This window comes from Nerophis ophidion, linkage group LG21 (assembly GCF_033978795.1).
Source record: "Nerophis ophidion isolate RoL-2023_Sa linkage group LG21, RoL_Noph_v1.0, whole genome shotgun sequence".
Classification (NCBI taxonomy): Eukaryota; Metazoa; Chordata; class Actinopteri; order Syngnathiformes; family Syngnathidae; genus Nerophis; species Nerophis ophidion.
Window position 1 is genome coordinate 24,692,262 of NC_084631.1, and position 20,550 is coordinate 24,712,811.

The window sequence follows — 20,550 nt, forward strand, 5'->3', positions numbered from 1 at the left end:
TGACAGGCATGATTTATCATCTAGAATTAACTTTCACCAACTCAGAGGCGATGCAGCAGCTCAATACGTCAATATAGCAGCAATTGAGACACAGGAAACGTGCCACTCTGTATTAACCATCAAACATCTAAACAAACGGGACCAAATGCAGTGGCTCAGATGGCAGTTCAATTCCAGCTTCTGTCATTCTAGTGGCTGCCGTTGTGTCCTTGGGCAAGACACTACTGGTACAAACCGGCTTACCACCGGCAAGCTTCAATGTATGGCTTTCCAAACGCTAAGTGCTTTGAAGCAATTGTGGAAAAAGTGCAACACTAATATCATTCAGTCATCAATTCATCCAATTCTCAGCGTGACAAATGAGATCAGGGTGTCTACAACAGTAAATCAAGTTTCACCGACAGATTATTATTCACATCCAGCCAGGAAGAAGAAGCTGTTGTAGCGTGCATACACACACTACATTAACATGTCCGCCTGTCTTCATTCCCCAACTAACTCATTCAACTCTACTGTTAAGGACCGATACATTCTAAGGATCAATACAATCAATGTATCAATAAAGGAGGTTACAGGACTTTTACTAAAACCTGCTTTCTACCAAAGCGGTCTAGTTGGCGGCCAGGCAAGACGACAAAGTGTTTGTTCATACAAGAAGTTTCTGAACATTTCGTAAGTGCACTGCACAACAAAAGTTCAATTTGGAGTTCGATGGAAGAGGTGATGAAATCAGTTTGAACTTGCAAAGATTGTTTTTTTTTTTTTTGAAGGGCGACTTTGACTAAAGATGACAGTTTATTTTTAAAAGTTCACTACAAGCTTCTGCACAAATCAAAGCACTTTCCTTGCATATGTCAGAAAAGTTTTCTTGCGTACGTTGTTGTAACAGAAAGGTTTTTCTTGTGTACGTCATCGCAACAGAAAAGTTTTTGTTGTGTGCATCGCAACAGAAACGTTTTTCTCTCATACGTCGTAACAAGAAACGTTTTTCTCGCATATGTCGTAACAGAAAAGGTATTCTCCTGTCCGTCGTAACCGAAAAGTTTCATCTCATGTACGTTGTAACAAAGGTTTTTCTCCCGTACGTCGTAACAGAAAAATTTCTTCTCGCGTCGATCGTAAAAGAAAAGTTTCTTCTTGCGTCGGTTGTAACAGAAAAGTTTTTCTCGCGTCGGTTGTGACAAAGGTTTTTTTCCGCGTACGTCGTAATTAAAAAGTTTTTTCCCGCGTCTTCTAACAGACACATTTTTCTTGCGAACATCGTAACAAATGTTTTTTCGCATACATCGTAACTGAAACTTTTTCTCGCGTATGTAGTAGCAGAACATTTTTTCTCGCATACGTCGTAACAGAAAATATTTTCATTGCGTACATCGTACAAACAAAATTTCTCGCGTCCGTCATAACAGAAAATATTTTTTGCGTCCGTCGTAGCCGAAAAGATATTTCTCGCATACGTTGTAACAGAAAAAAATTTTTTTGCATCTTTTAACAGAAAAGTTTTTCTTGCGCACGTCGTAATCGTAAATATTTTTCTCGCGTACGTTGTAAAAGAAAAGTTTCTTCTCGCGTCAATCGTAACAGAAAAGTTTCTTCTTGCGTCGGTTGTAACAGAAAAGTTTTCCTCGTGTCGGTTGTGACAAAGGTTTTTTCCCGCGTACGTCGTAATTGAAAATTTTTTTCCTGCGTCTTCTAACAGAAAAGTTTTTCTTCTGAACGTCGTAACAGAAATGTTTTTCTCGCATACGTTGTAACTGAAACTTTTTTCTCGCGTATGTTGTAACAGAGGTTTTTTCTGGCATACGTCGTAACCAAGACATTTTTCTCGCATACGTAGTAACTGAAACTTTTCTCGCATACGTTGTAACTGAAAATTTTTCTCGCATATGTCGCAACAGAAAATATTTCTTGCGTCCGTCGTAGCAGAAAAGATTTTTCTCGCATACGTTGTAACAGAAAATTTTTTTGTGCGTCTTTTAACAGAAAAAAATTTCTCGCGCACGTCGCAATCGTAAACATTTTTCTCGCGTTTGTCGTAACAAAAGTTTTTATTGCGTATCTCGTACCAAAAATATTTTTCTTGCGTAAGTCATAACAGATTTTTTTTTTCTCACATCCGTCGTAACAGAAAATATTTTTCTTGCGTAATCTGACAAAAAGATTTTTCTCGCGTTTGTCGTAACAGAAAGTTTTTTTGCGTACATCGTAACGGAAAAGTTTTTCTTGCGAACGTCGCAACAGTAAAAAATGTTCTCGTGTCCATCATGATAAAAGTTTTTTCGTTGTCATCCGTTTTCATTGTTGCCTTGGTCACAGCTCGTCCCGAACATCATTTGGCTTGCCGTTTCTATGACGACTGCCGCCTCCAAGCCTCCCTTGGAGTCGACGTCATGGATGTAAACGTCTTGTGTCGGCGACTTGCTCTTTAACAGCGTCCGTGTAACAAGTAACAAATTTGGTGACGTTTGACGACAGGAGGTGTAAAGCACAAGCGAGTTGCAGTTCACTGCCACGGCCAGTGGGGGGCGCTCTCGACAGCCTTTTGACTTTTCCCTTTGGAAGTCTACTGTCAGCACAAAAACGCAAACCACGCAACCCTGCTGCTTTTCGACGTTGCAATATCAGATTGTGCAAAAAGTCATTCATTTGTTGTGTTTTTGTGTTTTGAGGAAAGCAGTTGTTGTTTTTGTGTATTTGACTCAAAACACTCCAAAGGAAGAACGAAACGACATTTTGTATTTAAGCAGAAGAAAAGGTTGTAAAATAAGAAATGTTATTTTTGTACGCCCAAAGTTTGTAAAAAAAAAAAGGGGAAGATGTTGTGTGGAGCAAAAGATGAAAATATGAATATCTATTTTTATTTCTAGCAAGTTCTCTTCAAAACTTCCTTCTGCTTTTCTTCTTTCACCTTCTTCTTTTCTCCACGGCAAAACATTTCTTGCAACGTTTATTTTTGTAGGAATCCTCTGCATGAACACCTAAAGTGTGCATTCTTTCACTCCTTTTGTTGTTGTGCGTGTGACGGAGAAATCTGACGGCAAAAGGATCTCTTCTCATCTTTCCAGGTTCTTTTTGTCCTCCTCCTCCTCTTTTTGTGCACCGTTTGAATAAATCTTCATTGTGTTGGAAGAATGCAGCGCAGACCTTTATTTTGAAGCTCTTTAATTAGCAGCCAGCCTGTTAACATTTGTATTCACCTAACTTCAACTATGCATTTTTGTTTGTCACCTAAGCATACTTTTTTGCTCGGCTGTCTCTATCGGGACATGTTTTTATCAGGAAAGGTTATCACACAAAAATGTTTAGGTTCATTCTGAGAGTTTTTATTTCACAAGACAAAATTGTCATTTGACAAGATCGAAGTCAAATATTTTATGGGAAAAAAAAGTTTTTCTTTTTAAAAATAATAAATGGCCGCATTTACAACAGAAAGGTGGCTAATTGTGTTGAGTGGTAAATTCTAAACTAACAACCATCTGGGAGTTTCGGTGTTGAACTCTCATAGAGCTCGGCATGCGCTTTAAAAAGTATTTAGGAAAAAAAGTTTTCATTTTTTAAAGAACAACGTATGCCATTTTATATAATCAAAGTTAAAAAATGTGTTGCATACAATATTTTTTTATGAATTTTCTGAGAATGTAGATTTTATTTTACAAGACAAAATTATGTAATTGGACAAGATTTAAGTCAAATATTATGCGGGGGGAATTTTTTATTTTATTTATTTATTTTTTGAAAAAATATTGAGGTTGTCATTGTACCAGAATTGTTGTCATTGTGCCAGAATTGTATCGCAATATTTTGAGGAAAAAGTAAACAATTTTAGGATTAAAATGTTTTGTTTTTGTTTTGCATATGATATTCAAAACTGCGCAGAAATATAAGAGACAAATATTTTGGGTGGGAAACTTTTTTTTTTTTTTTTTAAGAAAAATGTATGCAATTTTACGTGATTAAAGTCAAATATAATGAGAAAAAAATTATTTTGTTTTTGGAAAAAAAAATTAAAGTTGCAATACTGTGAGAAAAGTTTTTCATAGAATAATTTTTACAAATTTTCTGAGGATTTACTGTACAAGTTTAAGGTAAAATATATTATGGAAAAGTATTTTTCTTAAGATAAAAGTAATATTGTTGAAAAACAGTTGGCTGCATTTACAACAGAAAGGTGGCTAATTGTCGGTCGTTGAGGGATAAATTCTAAACTAACAGCCTTTTGGCGGCCTTCTGGGAATTGCAGGGGGGGTACGAAAACCTTGGGAGTTGTAGTGTTGAACTCTAAGAGCTCTGCATGTGCTTTAAAGGCCTACTGAAATGAGATTTTCTTATTTAAACGGGGATAGCAGATCCATTCTATGTGTCATACTTGATCATTTCGCAATATTGGCATATTTTTGCTGAAAGGATTTAGTAGAGAACATTGACGATAAAGTTCGCAACTTTTGGTCGCTAATAAAAAAGCCTTCCGGTAAGGAAGTAGCAGACGATGTGCGCGTGATGTCACGGGTTGTAGGGCTCCTCACGTCCTCACATTGTTTATAATCATAGCCTCCAGCAGCAAGAGCTATTTGGACCGAGAAAGCGACAATTTCCCTATTAATTTGAGCGAGGATGAAATATTTGTGGATGAGGAAAGTTAGAGTGAGGCACAAAAAAAAAAAAAAAGCGACTGCTCCGGGCGGTGGCAGTGGTAGTGTTTCAGATGTAATTAGACACATTCAGTAGGGTAATTCTGGAAAATCCCTTATCTGCTTATTGTTTTAATAGTGTTTTAGTGAGATTTCAAGTCATACCTGAAAGTCGGGTGGCTGCGGTGAACGCCAGCGTCTTACAGAGAAGCCAATGGAGGAGCCAAGATCACAGATGCCTTTTTGACAGCTACAGGAGGAGGTCCCGTAATCCACTGAAGTCTCTGGTAAGAGTTGACTTAATATCACAATTTTCCCATCCAAAAACTTGCTAGTTGACGTAGAGAAACATGTTCGCTTGCCCGCTCTGTGTTAAAGCTTCACAACAAAGAAACAGCGGCTGTGTCTCTGTGCTAAAGGCAGCTGCAATCCACCGCTTTCCACCAACACCATTGTTCTTTATAGTCTCCATTATTAAATGAACAAATTGCAAAAGATTCAGCAACACAGAAGTACAAAATACTGTGTAATTATGCGATAAAAAGAGACGACTTTTAGCCGTGAGTGGTGCTGGGCTAACATGTCCGCCACACCCCAAGATGTCATGCGCACGCGTCATCATTCCACTATACGTTTTCAGCAAGAAACTCTGCCGGTAATTCAAAATTGTAATTTAGTAAACTAAAAAGACCGTATTGGCATGTGTTGCAATGTTAATATTTCATCATTGATATATAAACTATCAGACTGCGTGGTCGGTAGTAGTGAGTGTCAGTAGGCCTTTCAAAATGTTGGCGTGGAAGTCAGCCCTCTTGTTTACGATCGGCTCTTTAGCCAGTAAACTTGCTGCTTTATTTCCAACATGCATGCAGTTACCATTTTTTATGCAATAAATAAAGGTTCTCTATATCCAACATTATGTATTTTTATAACAGAATTTTTTTGGAACACATTTAAGGAATGAAGTGTACCTTTGTAGTTATTTCCCATATTTCTGCACAATAACTCAGATATGGTAGTGAGTTTTGGTCCACAACATATTTAGTTGTATTCATTATTGATGTGTTTCTTGTTACTTTATCCATACTTGCCAACCCTCCCGGATTTTCCGGGAGACTCCCGAAATTCAGCGCCACTTCCGAAAACCCCTCGGGACAAATTTTCTCCCGAGAATCTCCTGAAATTCAGACAGAGCTGGAGGCCACGCCCACTCCAGCTCCATGAGAACCTGACTCAATGTCCATCCATCCATTTTCTACCGCTTATTCCCTTTCGGGGTCGTGGGGGGCGCTGGCGCCTATCTCAGCTACCATCGGGCGGAAGGCGGGGTACACCCTGGACAAGTCGCCACCTCATCGCAGGGCTAACACAGATAGACAGACAACATTCACACACTAGGGCCAATTTTTAGTCTTGCCAATCAACCTATCCCCAGGTGCATGTCTTTGGAAGTGGGAGGAAGCCGGAGTACCCGGAGGGAACCCACGCATTCACGGGGAGAACATGCAAACTCCACACAGAAAGATCCCGAGCCTGGATTTGAACCCAGGACTGCAGGAGCTTCGTATTGTGAGGCAGACGCACTAACCCCTCTGCCACCGTGAAGCCCACCTGACTCAATGTTGTGACCCTTTTGAACAGGACAATACTGCCATCTACTGTACATAGAATAGAATGTAAATATATTCTACATTTAAGTGCAGTCAAGGAACATGCATTAGGGAGTCTGTTCTGAAGCCCACAATAAAGGGACGTAACTTCATCACGTCGCCTGGTTATTGACTTCAACCCAATATATTACACCGTCGACGAGCAAAATGAAGAAATACGCTTGCAAGTTCCAGAACGATTGGAAACAAGAATTTCAGTTTATCCAGGAGAGTTTGAAGGGGAAAGGGTATGTTGCCTGTACATTTTTTAGAACAGACTTCTCCATTGAACACGGTAAACGGATATATTCAGCCATGAACGGTCAGTCAGCAAAGCACAAAGCGTCCACAGCGCAGCATCGTTCACAACCCAGTATTATGGCCCACCTTGCAAAATGGAGACCCGATGGTGTATCTTATGCTGAGACAAAGATGGCTATGCTGATAGCTGGAAGCAACATCCCGTTCTCATTTGCGGATGTCTACAACAAATCCGTGATATATGTTCCCGGATTCTGAGATTGCTCGCCAATACGCAAATGGGAAAACAAAGGTTACTCAAATAGTGAAAGGTAAGTGTTGTTGTTGTTTTTTAGTAACTAGCAAGCACAGTACAGTTAGGAGAACAACCGTGTTTTTATTACTGTGTATTTGATAGGTGCCGTCTGATTTGGAGATTGCTTGCCAATACGCAAATGGCAGAACAAAGGTTACTCAAATAGTGAAAGGTAAGTGTTGTTGTTGTTTTTTAGTAACCAGCAAGCACAGTACAGTTAGTAGAACTGTGTTTTTATTACTGTGTATTTGATAGGTGCCGTCTGAAATTCAACTATTTCTTTTTTTTATTTATATAATAAAATAAATATGTATAGCTAGAATTCACTTAAAGTCAAGTATTTCATACATATATATATATATATATATATATATATATTTATATATATGAAATACTCAAGTTGGTGAATTATACGCCCCTCTTAACCACACCCCCCGACCCCCCACCTCCCGAAATCGGAGGTCTCAAGGTTGGCAAGTATGCTTTATCTATTATTACACCCAAAAAATGTGTTTTCTTTTCTTCGTCTATATAATTGTAATTTTACTGAGATTCACAGATGGTCTGTTTTCTTCAACTCTATTGATCAGACCACATTGTATTGAAAAAGTCTGTGATTGATTTGGTATTTTGCAATTCGACATGAATATTTGCACGATTATTAGAATCTTGAGCGACGTAAAGAAGTCCAGAGACTTTTACTGCTGATGTGCCTTTGTGCCAAGCGGCTTTGTGCACGGCTTGAATGAGCGCAGCTCGGATGATGCGAGAAGGTTTTGTGTCGCCTGCCGTTTTTGTTTATTGGAGAAATTGGAGACTCGTGAAATATTCAAGAGTTTTACCTGTGCTGTAAAATCCAGACGTCGCTCTCGTCCCCGTTATGGACCACCAGACCACACCTGGGATTGCTGCCACTTTTCCTTTCCTGTCTCTAAATGAAGCAAATTAGTTTTTTTTGACGTGATTTTTTTTTTTTTTTTTTAGTCCAACAAGAAACTTTTACTGGCTTGTTTTCAGGAGCTCGGATGAGAGACGAAGAGGCTCACAACAAAGGTACTTCAGAAACTGCAAACACATGGCTGGTATTATATTGTGTCAACATACAACATTAAATATTGAAATATTATTGTGTCAAAACATAATATTGTAATATTATTATGTAAACAACATTAAATATGTTATTGTGTCAAAAAAATAATATTGTAATATGTCAACATTAAATATTGCAATATTATTCTGTCAATAACTTATTGTAATATTGTGTTAACAACATAATATTGTAATTTTTCAAAAACATGTTATGTCAACTACATAATATTGTCAACATAATTTGTTGACAACCTTATATTAGTAGGTCAAAATAATATTTTAATATTATTGCATCAAAAACATATGTCAACATTAAATATGTCGACAACCATATAATAATATGTCAACAACATAATATTGTAATGTTGTGTCACCATAATATTGTGATATTATTGTGTCAACAGCATAATATTGTAATATTATTGTGCCAACATAATATTGTAATATGGCAACATTAAATAGTATGTTGACAACTTTATACTATTACTATGTCAACAACATAATATTTTAATATTATTTTGTCAACAACATAATTTTGTAATGTTATGTGAATCACATATTTTATGTTGACAACCATTATGTCAACAACAATGTTGTAATATGTCAACAACATAGTATTGTAACAGTATTGCATCACAAATATATGTCAGCATTAAATATGTCAACATAATATTGTAATATTATGTCAACAACACACTGTTGTCATAGTATTGTAGCCAAGACAATTTATTATGTCAACAACCTTATACTGATATGCCAACATAATATTGTAATTATTGTGTCAAAAACATATGTCAACATTAAATATGTCGACAACCATATAATAATAGGTAAACAACATACTATTGTAATATTATTGTGTCACCATAATATTGTGATACTATTGTGTCAACAGCATAATATTGTAATATTATTGTTCCAACATAATATTGTAATATGGCAACATTAAATAGTATGTTGACAACTTTATACTATTACTATGTCAACAACATAATATTATAATATTATTGTGTCACCAACATAATATTGTAATGTTATGTAAATCACGTATTTTATGTTGACAACCATTATGTCAACAACAATGTTGTAATATGTCAACAACATAGTATTGTAATAGTATTGCATCACAAACATATGTCAACATAATATTGTAATATTATGCCAACAACAGACTATTGTCATAGTATTGTAGCCAAGACAATTTATTATGTCAACAACCTTATACTGATATGCCAACATAATATTGTAAGGTTTTTTGTTAGAGAATAATTGATGAAAAAAACACTTAATTGAACGGTTTAAAAGAGGAGAATACAAGGAAAAAAATGAAAATAAAATTTTGAAACAAAGTTTTTCAATTTCGACTCTTTATAATTCAAAATTCAACTGAAAAAAAGAAGAAAAAAACGAGCTACTTCGAATCTTTTTGAAAAAATAAAAAAAATATATTTATGGAACATCATTAGTAATTTTTCCTGATTAATATTAATTTTACAATTTTTATGACATGTTTTAAATAGGTTAAAATCCAATCTGCATTTTGTTAAAATGTATAACAAATTGGACCAAGCTATATTTCTAACAAAGACAAACCATTATTTCTTCTAGATTTTCCAGAACAAAAATGTTAAAATAAATTTCAAAAGACTTTGAAATAAGATATACATGTTATTCTAAAGATTTTCTAGATTTGCCAAAATAATTTTGGGGAAATTTAATCATAAGTTTGAAGAAATATTTCACAAATATTCTTTGTCGAAAAAACAGAAGCTAAAATGAAGAATTAAATTAAAATGTATTTATTTTTCTTTACAATAAAACACATACATTTAATTAAACATTGATTTAAGTTGTCAGGAAAGAAGAGGGATGAATTTAAAAGTAAAAAAGGGTATATGTGTTTAAAAATCCTAAAATCCCTTTTAAGGTTGTATTTTTTCTCTAAAATTGTCTTTCTGAAAGTTATAAGAAGCAAAGTAAAAAAATGTATGAATTTATTCAAACAAGTGAAGACCAAGTCTTTAAAATATTTTCTTGCATTTTCAAATTCTATTTGAGTTTTGTCTCTCTTAGAATTAAAAATGTCGAGCAAAGCGAGACCAGCTTGCTAGTAAATGAATAAAATATAAAAAATAGAGGCAGCTCACTGGTAAGTGCTGCTATTTGAGCTATTTTTAGAACAGGCCAGCGGGCGACTCATTCGATCCTTCCGGCTACCTGGTGCGTTGGTGACCCCTGCTTTAAAGTCATATCCAACAATTGCCACAACGACTTTTTACTGTCACCTGAATTTAGTTTTTTAAGGATTGCTGTTGGTGGTGTGCCTGCGCATTTTTTCAAAGCCAAAAATGCGCCTTGGTTTAAAAAAGGTTGAAAAACACTGGAGTACACTTTATGGTCGCTGCTTCCGGGTGTGCGGCCCCTTTAAGAAGCTGTATTCCTCTTTGAGGTGTTCCACTATGTCGAAGGCGTAAACATTCCGTGCGAATGATCCATCATCTAGCAGCGAGAGTAATTCTCTCCCCTCCTAAATAATTCTCTCCACTCCTCCTGACGGCAGACATTCGCCAACATTCTGCCATTAAAGAGTTTTGATGAAAAGACACGCTGGCGACGGAGTGAGAACCGCTGCAGCAGATTCGACATATATTTTCCACGTTAGAAGGTGAGAGGACAACATTACCAGGCAGCACTTTACCCTCAATTGACGTTTTTTTTTTTTTTTTTTTTTTTTAACACTACGAGCTTTATTTAGCTTGTTGTTGTTCTTTTGGGGATAGGGGATTTTTTTGACGTCGCCCCACAATGTTGACTGGATCTAAAAGCACGTTCAAAGTGAGACAAATGCTGCCAGACATCAAGGTAAGCTAATCACGCTAGCTCCCTAAATGAAGAGAATTCGCCTGCAAAATGTATCAAAGGTTAGAAAAAGCTTCCTCACAACAGATTCCGTTAACCTTTTTTGTTGTTGTTGCGTACAAACGCCCCCATTTGATGTTTGGATATTTTAGAATCCTATCCAATGTTGTTAATTAGTAATCATTTAATTGAAAACAACCCTCAATGGTCACTACATTAGGTACATCTGCACGTAAGTCCGCCTGCAACACCAACTAGGGGTCTGTAGAGGTACTGCAGGGGGGGTCTTGACCATTTTTTCCCCATCCATTTTCTACCGCGTATTCCCTTTGGGGTGGCGGGGGGCGCTAGTGCCCATCTCAGCTTCAATCGAGCGGAAGGCGGAGTACACACTGGACAAGTCGCCACCTCATCGCAGGGCCAACACAGATGGACAGACAACATTCACACTCGCATTCACACACTGGGGCCAATTTAGTGTTGCCAATCAACCTATCCCCAGGTGCATGTTTTTGGAGGTGGGACGAAGCCGGAGTACCCGGAGAGAACCCACGCGGTCACGGGTAGAACATGCAAACTCCACACAGAAAGATCCCGAGCCCGGGATTGAACCCAGGACTACTCAGGACCTTCGTATTGTGAGGCAGACGCACTAACCCCTGTACCACCGTAAAGCCCAACAATTTTTTTCATTTAAAAAAAAAAATAAAAAATTCTCCCCCAAATATATATCGTAGGGGTGTAATGGTACACAAAAATGTCGGTTCGGTACGTACCTCAGTTTAGAGGTCACTGTTCGGTTCATTTTCGGTACAGTAAGAAAACAACTAAATATAAATCCATCCATCCATCCATTTTCTACCGCTTATTCCCTTTCGGGGTCGCGGGGGGCGCTGGCGCCTATCTCAGCTACAATCGGGCGGAAGGCAGGGTACACCCTGGACAAGTCGCCACCTCATCGCAGGGCACTAAATATAAATGTTTTGGTTAATTATTTACCAAATTTGTAAACAATGGCTTGATCCTTTTAACATTGGGAAAAATGTAATAATTCTGCCCACGTTAATTAATCCACATTAAACTGCCTGAAGTTGTTTCTTAGATGAAATAAAATCACACAACTTTTCTTCTACATATAAAAAGTGCAACATTAAACAGTTTCAAGTCAACTCATCATGCTTAATTTATTACAGCATTTGGGAAGCCTGTAGTTGACTTATATTATGTAAATGTTATATTTGTATCAACATGTGACAGCAGGGACCCTGCCATTCAAAACTAGGCTGCTACATTACTAATGATTAATGTAACTATTGCTGAAAAAATAGTACAATAGCAATAGGAGAGACTATAGGAGTTCAATGAAATAACAGACAGGGCTTTACTGCCCCTAACACGCACACACACACACACACACACACACACACACACACACAGCAAAATGAGCTAACGTTACGCTAAAAGCTAATTAGCCTTCACCTCAAGCCTATACTGCGAGCTAGCTCAGCTGCAGTTTAAGTTTCTAGAAGGTCAACGAGCTCATAGTGATGTTTGTAATAGTTCTGACTGGGGAGTGTTTTTATAATTTGGGGAGAGTACCCTGTCTGCTGCTTACCTGCTAAACACATATTTGCTCGATGCAGAAGCATTGACTACATCGCTCTGAATACGCACTGCTGATTGGCTTTGTATGTAACCAATCAGCTGGTTGTGTGGGCGGGACAATGCTTGCTGCTGAGACAGAGGCAGAAAGCAGAGCAGCTCGTGAAGACTTCTGCTTACAAACTCGTTTGGTGTGCCGAACCGAAACCCCCGTACTGAAACGGTTCAATACAAATACACGTACCGTTACGCCCCTAATATATTGTATTTCCTTGAATTGCCGCCGGGGCGCTAATTAATTTAAAACCTCTTCTCACTCCTGCGCTTACCAAAGGCATGCGGTAAAAGTAAGCATGCGCTAATTGTTTTAAAATCTCTTCTCACTCTGGCACTTACCAAAGGCATGCAGTAAAAATTTGAGTGTGATGTAAGCTTGGACCTTGAATCCTACTGAATAGCTCTTAATCTTCTTCCCTTTATGCAATTTCAAATTACCCGTATTGAAATCAGCCTCCTCCATTTTGAAAATGATGACAGGTGAAGTGTCACGAGTTTGACCCGGCAGTAATTAAAGGCAGGCGCATACTATATACCTTGCGGCAATTCAAGGAAATACGGTATTTGTTTTTTGTTTAAAAAAAAAAAAAAAACATGCACCTGGGGATAGGTTGATTGGCAACACTAAATGGTCCCTTGTGTGTGAATGTGAGTGTGGCTGTTGTCTATCTATCTGTGTTGGACTTGCGATGAGATGGCGACTTGTCCAGGGTGTACGCCGCCTTCCGCTCGATTGTCGCTGAGATAGGCGCCAGGGCTCCCCGGCGACTCCAAAACGGACAAGCGGTAGAAATGGATGGATGGATATATATTTATATTTCCCCCTGTAATTTTCCCGCAATTTCCTTCAAATACACACAAACTTTAATCCAACAGTTTTCAAACGACATGTGCCACCTCACTCACTTGCAGTTTCAAAATAAAAGCATGATTATTATTAAATTCAGGTTAGCATTTAAGGTAGCTAGCGATTAGCGCAGCAGTTTCCAGCTTGTGATTAGCAGCACAATACTATATTCCTTGCCCTTATATGGGCTCTACCGAGGATATCGTTGTGGTTTGTGCAGCCCTTTGAGACACTTGTGATTTAGGGCTATATAAAAAAACATTGATCGATTGATACTGTATTATTGTTAATATTGCACAAAAGCATAGTGCCTTTAGGACCAGTGTTATACAGCAGTGGTTCTCAAATGGGGGTTCGCGTACCCCTGGGAGTACTTAAAGGTATGCCAAGGGGTACGTAAGATTTTTTTTAAACATTTGTAAAAATAGCAACAATTCAAAAATCCTTTATAAATATATTTATTGAATAATACTTCAACAAAATATGAATGTAAGTTCATAAACTGTGAAACAAAAAACAACAATGCAATATTCAGTGTTGAAAGCTACATTTTTTGTGGACATGTTCCATAAATATTGATGTTAAAGATTTATTTTTTTGTGAAGAAATGTTTACAATTAATTTCATGAATCCAGATGGATCTCTATTACAATCCCCAAAGAGGGCACTTTAAGTTGATGATTACTTCTATGTGTAGAAATCGTTATTTATAATTGAATCACTTGTTTATTTTTCAACAACTTTTTAGTTATTTTTATATCTTTTTTTCCAAATAGTTCAAGAAAGACCACTACAAATGAGCAATATTTTACACTGTTATACAATTTAATAAATCAGAAACTGATGACATAGTGCTGCATTTTACTTCTTTATCTCTTTTTTTAACCAAAAATGCTTTGCTCTGATTAGGGGGTGCTTGAATTAAAGAAATGTTCACAGGGGGTACATCACTGAAAAAGGTTGAGAACCCCTGGTATACAAGATACATAAGTAGGGGGTCCCTGTCCCATCCCTCATCAGTTCTTGGGTCCTTGGCTTTTTTCTTTTCTTCTATTTTTGCTTCCTAACTTGATTGCGCACAATGAATTTCCTGTAAACAATTGTACTTTTATGGCCTACATAATTTTTTTTATTTAAAGTTTTTATTTTTATTTTTATTTTTCATATTTATTTACAGCAGGGGTCACCAACCTCTTTGGGTACTGATTAATGCGAAGGGCTACCAGTTTGATACACACTTAAAGAAATTGCCAAAAATACCCATTTTGCTCAATTTACCTTTAATAAATAAATATATACTGTATATATATTTTAAAAAATGGGTATTTCTGTCTGTCATTCCGTCGTTCATTTTTTTTCCTTTTACGGAAGGTTTTTTGTAGAGAATAAATGATGAAAAAAACAATTAATTGAACGATTTAAAAAAAGGAGTAAACACAAAAAAAAATGAAAATTTAATTTTGAAACAGTTTATATTCAATTTTGACTCTTTAAAATTCAAAATTCAACTGAAAAAAATGAAGAGAAAAACTAGCTATTTCGAATCTTTTTAAAGAATTTAGAAAAATTATTTATGGAACATCATTAGTAATTTTTCCTGATTAAGATTATTTTTAGAATTTTGATGACATGTTTTAAATAGGTTAAAATCCAATCTGCACTTTGTTAGACTATATAACAAATTGGACCAAGCTATATGTCTAACAAAGACAAATTATTTCTTCTAGATTTTCCAGAACAAAAATTTTAAAAGAAATTCAAAAGACTTTGAAATAAGATTTAAATTCGATTCTACAGATTTTCTAGATTTTCCCTAATAATCTTTTTGAATTTTAATCATAATAAGTTTGAAGAAATTTTTCACAAATATTCTTCGTCGAAAAAACTGAAGCTAAAATGAAGAATTAAATTAAAATGTATTTATTATTCTTTACAATTAAAAAAAAAAAACTTGAACATTGATTTAAATTGTCAGGAAAGAAGAGGAAGGAATTTAAAAGGTAAAAAGGTATATGTGTTTAAAAATCCTAAAATAATTTTTAAGGTTGTATTTTTTCTCTAAAATTGTATTTCTGAAAGCTATAAGAAGCAAAGTAAAAAAAAAAAAAATGAATTCATTTAAACAAGTGACGACCAAGTCTTTAAAATATTTTCTTGGATTTTCAAATTCTATTTGAGTTTTGTCTCTCTTAGAATTAAAAATTTCGAGCAAAGCGAGACCAGCTTGCTAGTAAATAAATACAATTTTGAAAAATAGAGGCAGCTCACTGGTAAGTGCTGCTATTTGAGCTATTTTTAGAACAGGCCAGTGGGCTACTCATCTGGTCCTTACGGGCTACCTGGTGCCCGCGGGCACCGCGTTGGTGACCCCTGATTTATTGTTTCTTTTGTTAATATCAGAGTTCGTTCTGCAAAAAGATCATTCCTAGAAGCATACAGCTTATGGACAGGGACCCACAGTTAAAATATACATCATCATACAACATACAAAATACAATACATTTCAAAATCTACCCACCAAATACCCATTTAAAATTTCATTTATAAATAAAAAAGGAATCTTCTTAAAACTAGTCTCAATGTTCTATTGAGACTGATATTGATATTCTATCATTACCATAATTATTGTATTTAATTAACGATTGGCTGAATTATTATTCACAGTATTTTGAATGTGGTATTTTGGCCTTAATGTTGTGCATGTGTTTAAGCCATTTTGAAATATTAGTCGCTGCTACTATTTCATCAGCTATTGCGGATCCTAATAAACAACTGTGAACGTCAAGTGTGCTCTGGATCTCTGGAAAAGTATATTTCAGAAGCTTTTATGTTCTCAGTCGCACAGATTTTGTCGCCTGACAAAAGTACCTCGTCTCTATTTGAAGATGATTGCTAAGATGTGGAGCGTGTTGAGAAGCAGAAGTGGAATGACTCAGACTCCTCAAGAAAGCCCTTTTGCTGCTTTAAAAAAAAAATGTTTCCCTTCCTTTGGTTATTTCCAGCAGCCGCAGAGGAAACGCTAACAGATGCTTCTGCATTCTATCCTCAGACGTGTGTGTGTGTGTGTGTGTGTGTGTGTGTGTGTGTGTGTGTGTGTGTGTGTGTGTGTGTGTTAAAAAGGGATAGGGGGTGCAACATCTGTCAGTTGCCATGGAGACTGCAGTCGAGGAATGTTTTTTTTACGAATTTGATTACCTCCAAATGAGACGCGCCAGTGGAATCTCAAGTGTTGCAGTATGGTCGTCGTCATGTGACTGAGAGCGGTCACATGACCTGGTGGGCGATGTAGATAAATAGTAAATGGATGATGCTTGTATGGCGCTTTTCTACCTTCAAGGGTACTATTTCCACATTCACCCATTCACACACACTGACGGCGGGAGCTGCCTAAACACAACCCATCAGGAACAAGGCTGAAGTGTCTTGCTCACCCGAGCCACGCAGCACACACACACACACATTCTTGTATTTCTTGACTTTTTGAGACCTCCGAAATATGCCTACCGCTTTAGGACCACCCTTTTTAGATTTATAAAGAAGTGTGTATACAACATTAATATTATATACATACTATGCAAATTTAAAAAAGCTCGTTGTGAAAAAATAGTTGGAATATCACAAGAAAAACGTTCCACACACAGGCGACAATTCTCCATGTGTGTGTGTCAACATTTTTGGATGGTCAGAAATAAAAAAATAAAATTTAGAAATTGTTTGTTCAGCAACATCATTTTATCAGGCCTACTGAAATTATATTTTGTTATTTAAACGGGGATAGCAGGTCCATTCTATGTGTCATACTTGATCATTTCGCGATATTGCCATATTTTTGCTGAAAGGATTTAGTAGAGAACATCGACGCTAAAGTTCGCAACTTTTGGTGGCTAATAAAAAAGCCTTGCCTGTACCGGAAGTAGATAGATAGATAGTACGTTATTGATTCCTTCAGGAGAGTTCCTTCAGGAAAATTAGTAGCTGACGATGTGTGCGAGACGTCACTGGTTGTAGAACTCCTCACATCCTCACATTGTTTATAATCATTGCCACCAGCAGCAAGAGCGATTCGGACCGAGAAAGCGACGATTTCCCCATTAATGTGAGCGAGGATGAAAGATTTGTGGATGAGGATAGTGAGAGTGAAGGACTAGAAGGAAAAAAAAAACAGACGAGGGCAGTGGGAGCGATTCAGATGTCATAAGACACATTTATTAGGATAATTCTGGAAAATCCCTTATCTGCTTATTGTGTTACTAGTGTTTTAGTGAGATTATATAGTCATACCTGAAAGTCGGAGGGGTGTGGTGACCGCCAGTGTCTCTGAGGGAAGCCATGGAGGACCCAAGAAAGTCGCAGCTGCCTCTTTGACAGCTACAGGAAGAACGACACAAGCTCCGCTCATGTTTACGGTAAGAGCCGACTTATTACCACAATTGCCGGTTGACATGTGATAGAGAAACATGTTCGCTTGACCGCTCTTTTCCATATTGAAGCTTCACAACAAACAAAGAAACACCGGCTGTGTTTGTGTTGCTAAAAGCAGATGCAATACACCGCTTTCCACCAACGTCTTTCCTCTTTGTAGTCTCCATTATTAATTGAACAAATTGCAAAAGATTCAGCAACACCGATGTCCAGAATACTGTGTAACTATGCGATTAAATTGGACGACTTTTAGCCGTGAGTGGTGCTGGAATAAAATGTCCGCTACAACCAATAACGTCACAAGCACGGGTCATCATTCCGCGACGTTTTCAACAGTCTCCATTATTATTATTATTATTATTATTCGCGAGAAATTTAAAATTGCAATTTAATCAATCAATCAATCAATGTTTATTTATATAGCCCCAAATCACAAATGTCTCAAAGGACTGCACAAATCATTACGACTACAACATCCTCGGAAGAACCCACAAAAGGGCAAGGAAAACTCACACCCGGTGGGCAGGGAGAATTCACATCCAGTGGGACGCCAGTGATAATGCTGACTATGAGAAACCTTGGAGAGGACCTCAGATGTGGGCAACCCCCCTCCCCCTAGGGGGCCGAAAGCAATGGATGTCGAGTGGGTCTAACATGATACTGTGAAAGTTCAATCCATAGTGGCTCCAACACAGCCGCGAGAGTTCAGTTCAAAGCGGATCCAAGACAGCAGCGAGAGTCCCGTCCACAGGAGACCATCTCAAGCGGAGGCGGATCAGCAGCGTAGAGATGTCCCCAATTGATACAGGCCAGCGGTCCATCCTGGGTCCCGACGAGCGGTCCATCCTGGGTCTCGACTCTGGACAGCCAGTACTTCATCCATGGTCATCGGACCGGACCCCCTCCAGAAGGGAGGGGGGGACATAGGAGAAAGAAAAGAAGCGGCAGATCAACTGGTCTAAAAAGGAGGTCTATTTAAAGGCTAGAGTATACAGATAAGTTTTAAGGTGAGACTTAAATGCTTCTACTGAGGTAGCATCTCGAACTGTTACCGGGAGGGCATTCCAGAGTACTGGAGCCCGAACGGAAAATTTAGTAAACTAAAAAGGCCGTATTGGCATGTGTTGCAATGTTAATATTTCATCATTGATATATAAACTATCAGACTGTGTGGTCGGTAGTAGTGGGTTTCAGTAGGCCTTAAATAATTTTATAGCTGCTTAGAGTGTCCGCCCTGAGATCGGTAGATTGTGAGTTCCCAAACCCCGGCCGAGTCATACCAAAGACTATAAATATGGGACCCATTACCTCCCTGCTTGGCACTCAGCATCAAGGAATGGAATTGGGGGTTAAATCAGCCAAAATGATTCCCGGGCGCGGCACCGCTGCTGCCCACTGCTCCCCTCACCTCCCAGGGGGGGCGAACAAGGGGATGGGTCAAATGCAGAGACGAATTTCACCACACCCAGTACTTTAACTTTAATTTCACAAATAAAACTTAGAATTTTAGCAGTATTATAATAAAAGTCGTCAATTTACTCAACGCAAGTCAAAATTTTACAAGAAAAGCCCATCCATCCATCCATTTTCTACCGCTTATTCCCTTTTGGGGTCGCGGGGGGCGCTGGCGCCTATCTCAGCTACGATCGGGCAGAAGGCGGGGTACACCCTGGACAAGTCGCCACCTCATCGCAGGGCCAACACAGATAGACAGACAACATTCACACTCACATTCACACACTAGGGCCAATTTAGTGTTGCCAATCAACCTATCCCCAGGTGCATGTCTTTGGAACTGGGAGGAAGCCGGAGTACCCGGAGGGAACCCACGCATTCACGGGGAGAACATGCAAACTCCACACAGAAAGAGCTCGAGCCTGGATTTGAACCCAGGACTGTAGGACCTTCGTATTGTGAGGCAGACGCACTAACCCCTCTGTCACCGTGAAGCCCTACAAGAAAAGCATTTGTGCAATATTATGATACTTTTTTGTCAATAATAGTCACAATTTTACAAGAAAAGCTTAAGATTTTGGCAATTTTATGAAAAGAGTCGTAATTTTACTCGACAAAAGTCACAATTTCATATGAAAACTTAAAAACGTTGGCAATTTTTTTGAAAAGAGTCGTAGTTTTACTCGACAAGTCACAATTTAGTAAGAAAACTTTTTTGGGGCAATATTATAATCAGAATTTTACTTGGCAAAATTCTGTTAATAATTTTGCTCCAAAAATTTCACTATTTTACAAGAACAACAAAAACATTGGCAATATTGTGATAAAAATCGGAATTTTTTTATGACAAATGTCATCATTTTGCATTAAAAAGTAATAATTTTTCATTAAAAAAAGTAATAATTTGATGTAATAATTTGATTATTTCGACATCCATTGTTTTCGGTCCCCTAGAGGGGGGGGGGGGTTGCCCACATCTGAGGTCCTCTCCAAGGTTTCTCATAGTCAGCATTGTCACTGGCGTCCCACTGGATGTGAATTCTCCCTGCCCACTGGGTGTGAGTTTTCCTTGCCCTTTTGTGGGTTCTTCCGAGGATGTTGTGGTCGTAATGATTTGTGCAGTCCTTTGAGACATTTGTGATTTGGGGCTATATAAATAAACATTGATTGATTGATTGATGTGAAAATATTGCAATATTACAGAAACAGAGAGAATATGAGAACATTTTTCCGAGTTTATAAGGAAAAAGTCGACACATTGTGAGCTAAATATTTATTTTACTTGGCCAAATTATGACAAGTTATAATTTTACTAAAAAAATGGGCAATATTGCGATAAGTCAGAATTTTATACGACAAATGTCACAATTTAGCATCAAAAAGTAA

The 20,550-nt window shown here is 37.6% G+C and overlaps 1 protein-coding gene across 4 annotated transcripts in view; it reads left to right on the forward strand.

The window, feature by feature from the left end:
• Positions 1–10,336: 10,336 nt before the first annotated feature.
• mtmr11 (myotubularin related protein 11) overlaps positions 10,337–20,550 on the forward strand; it is a 101,336-nt gene continuing 91,122 nt past the window's right edge. For 2 of the 4 annotated variants that reach the window (XM_061882327.1, XM_061882329.1), the window contains exon 1: positions 10,338–10,784. In XM_061882327.1, coding sequence (XP_061738311.1) covers positions 10,728–10,784 — 57 coding nt within the window. In that variant the 5' untranslated portion in view covers positions 10,338–10,727. Of the gene's footprint in view, positions 10,785–20,550 lie in introns of all 4 variants that reach the window. The other 2 variants (XM_061882328.1, XM_061882330.1) reach the window with 2 other exon arrangements.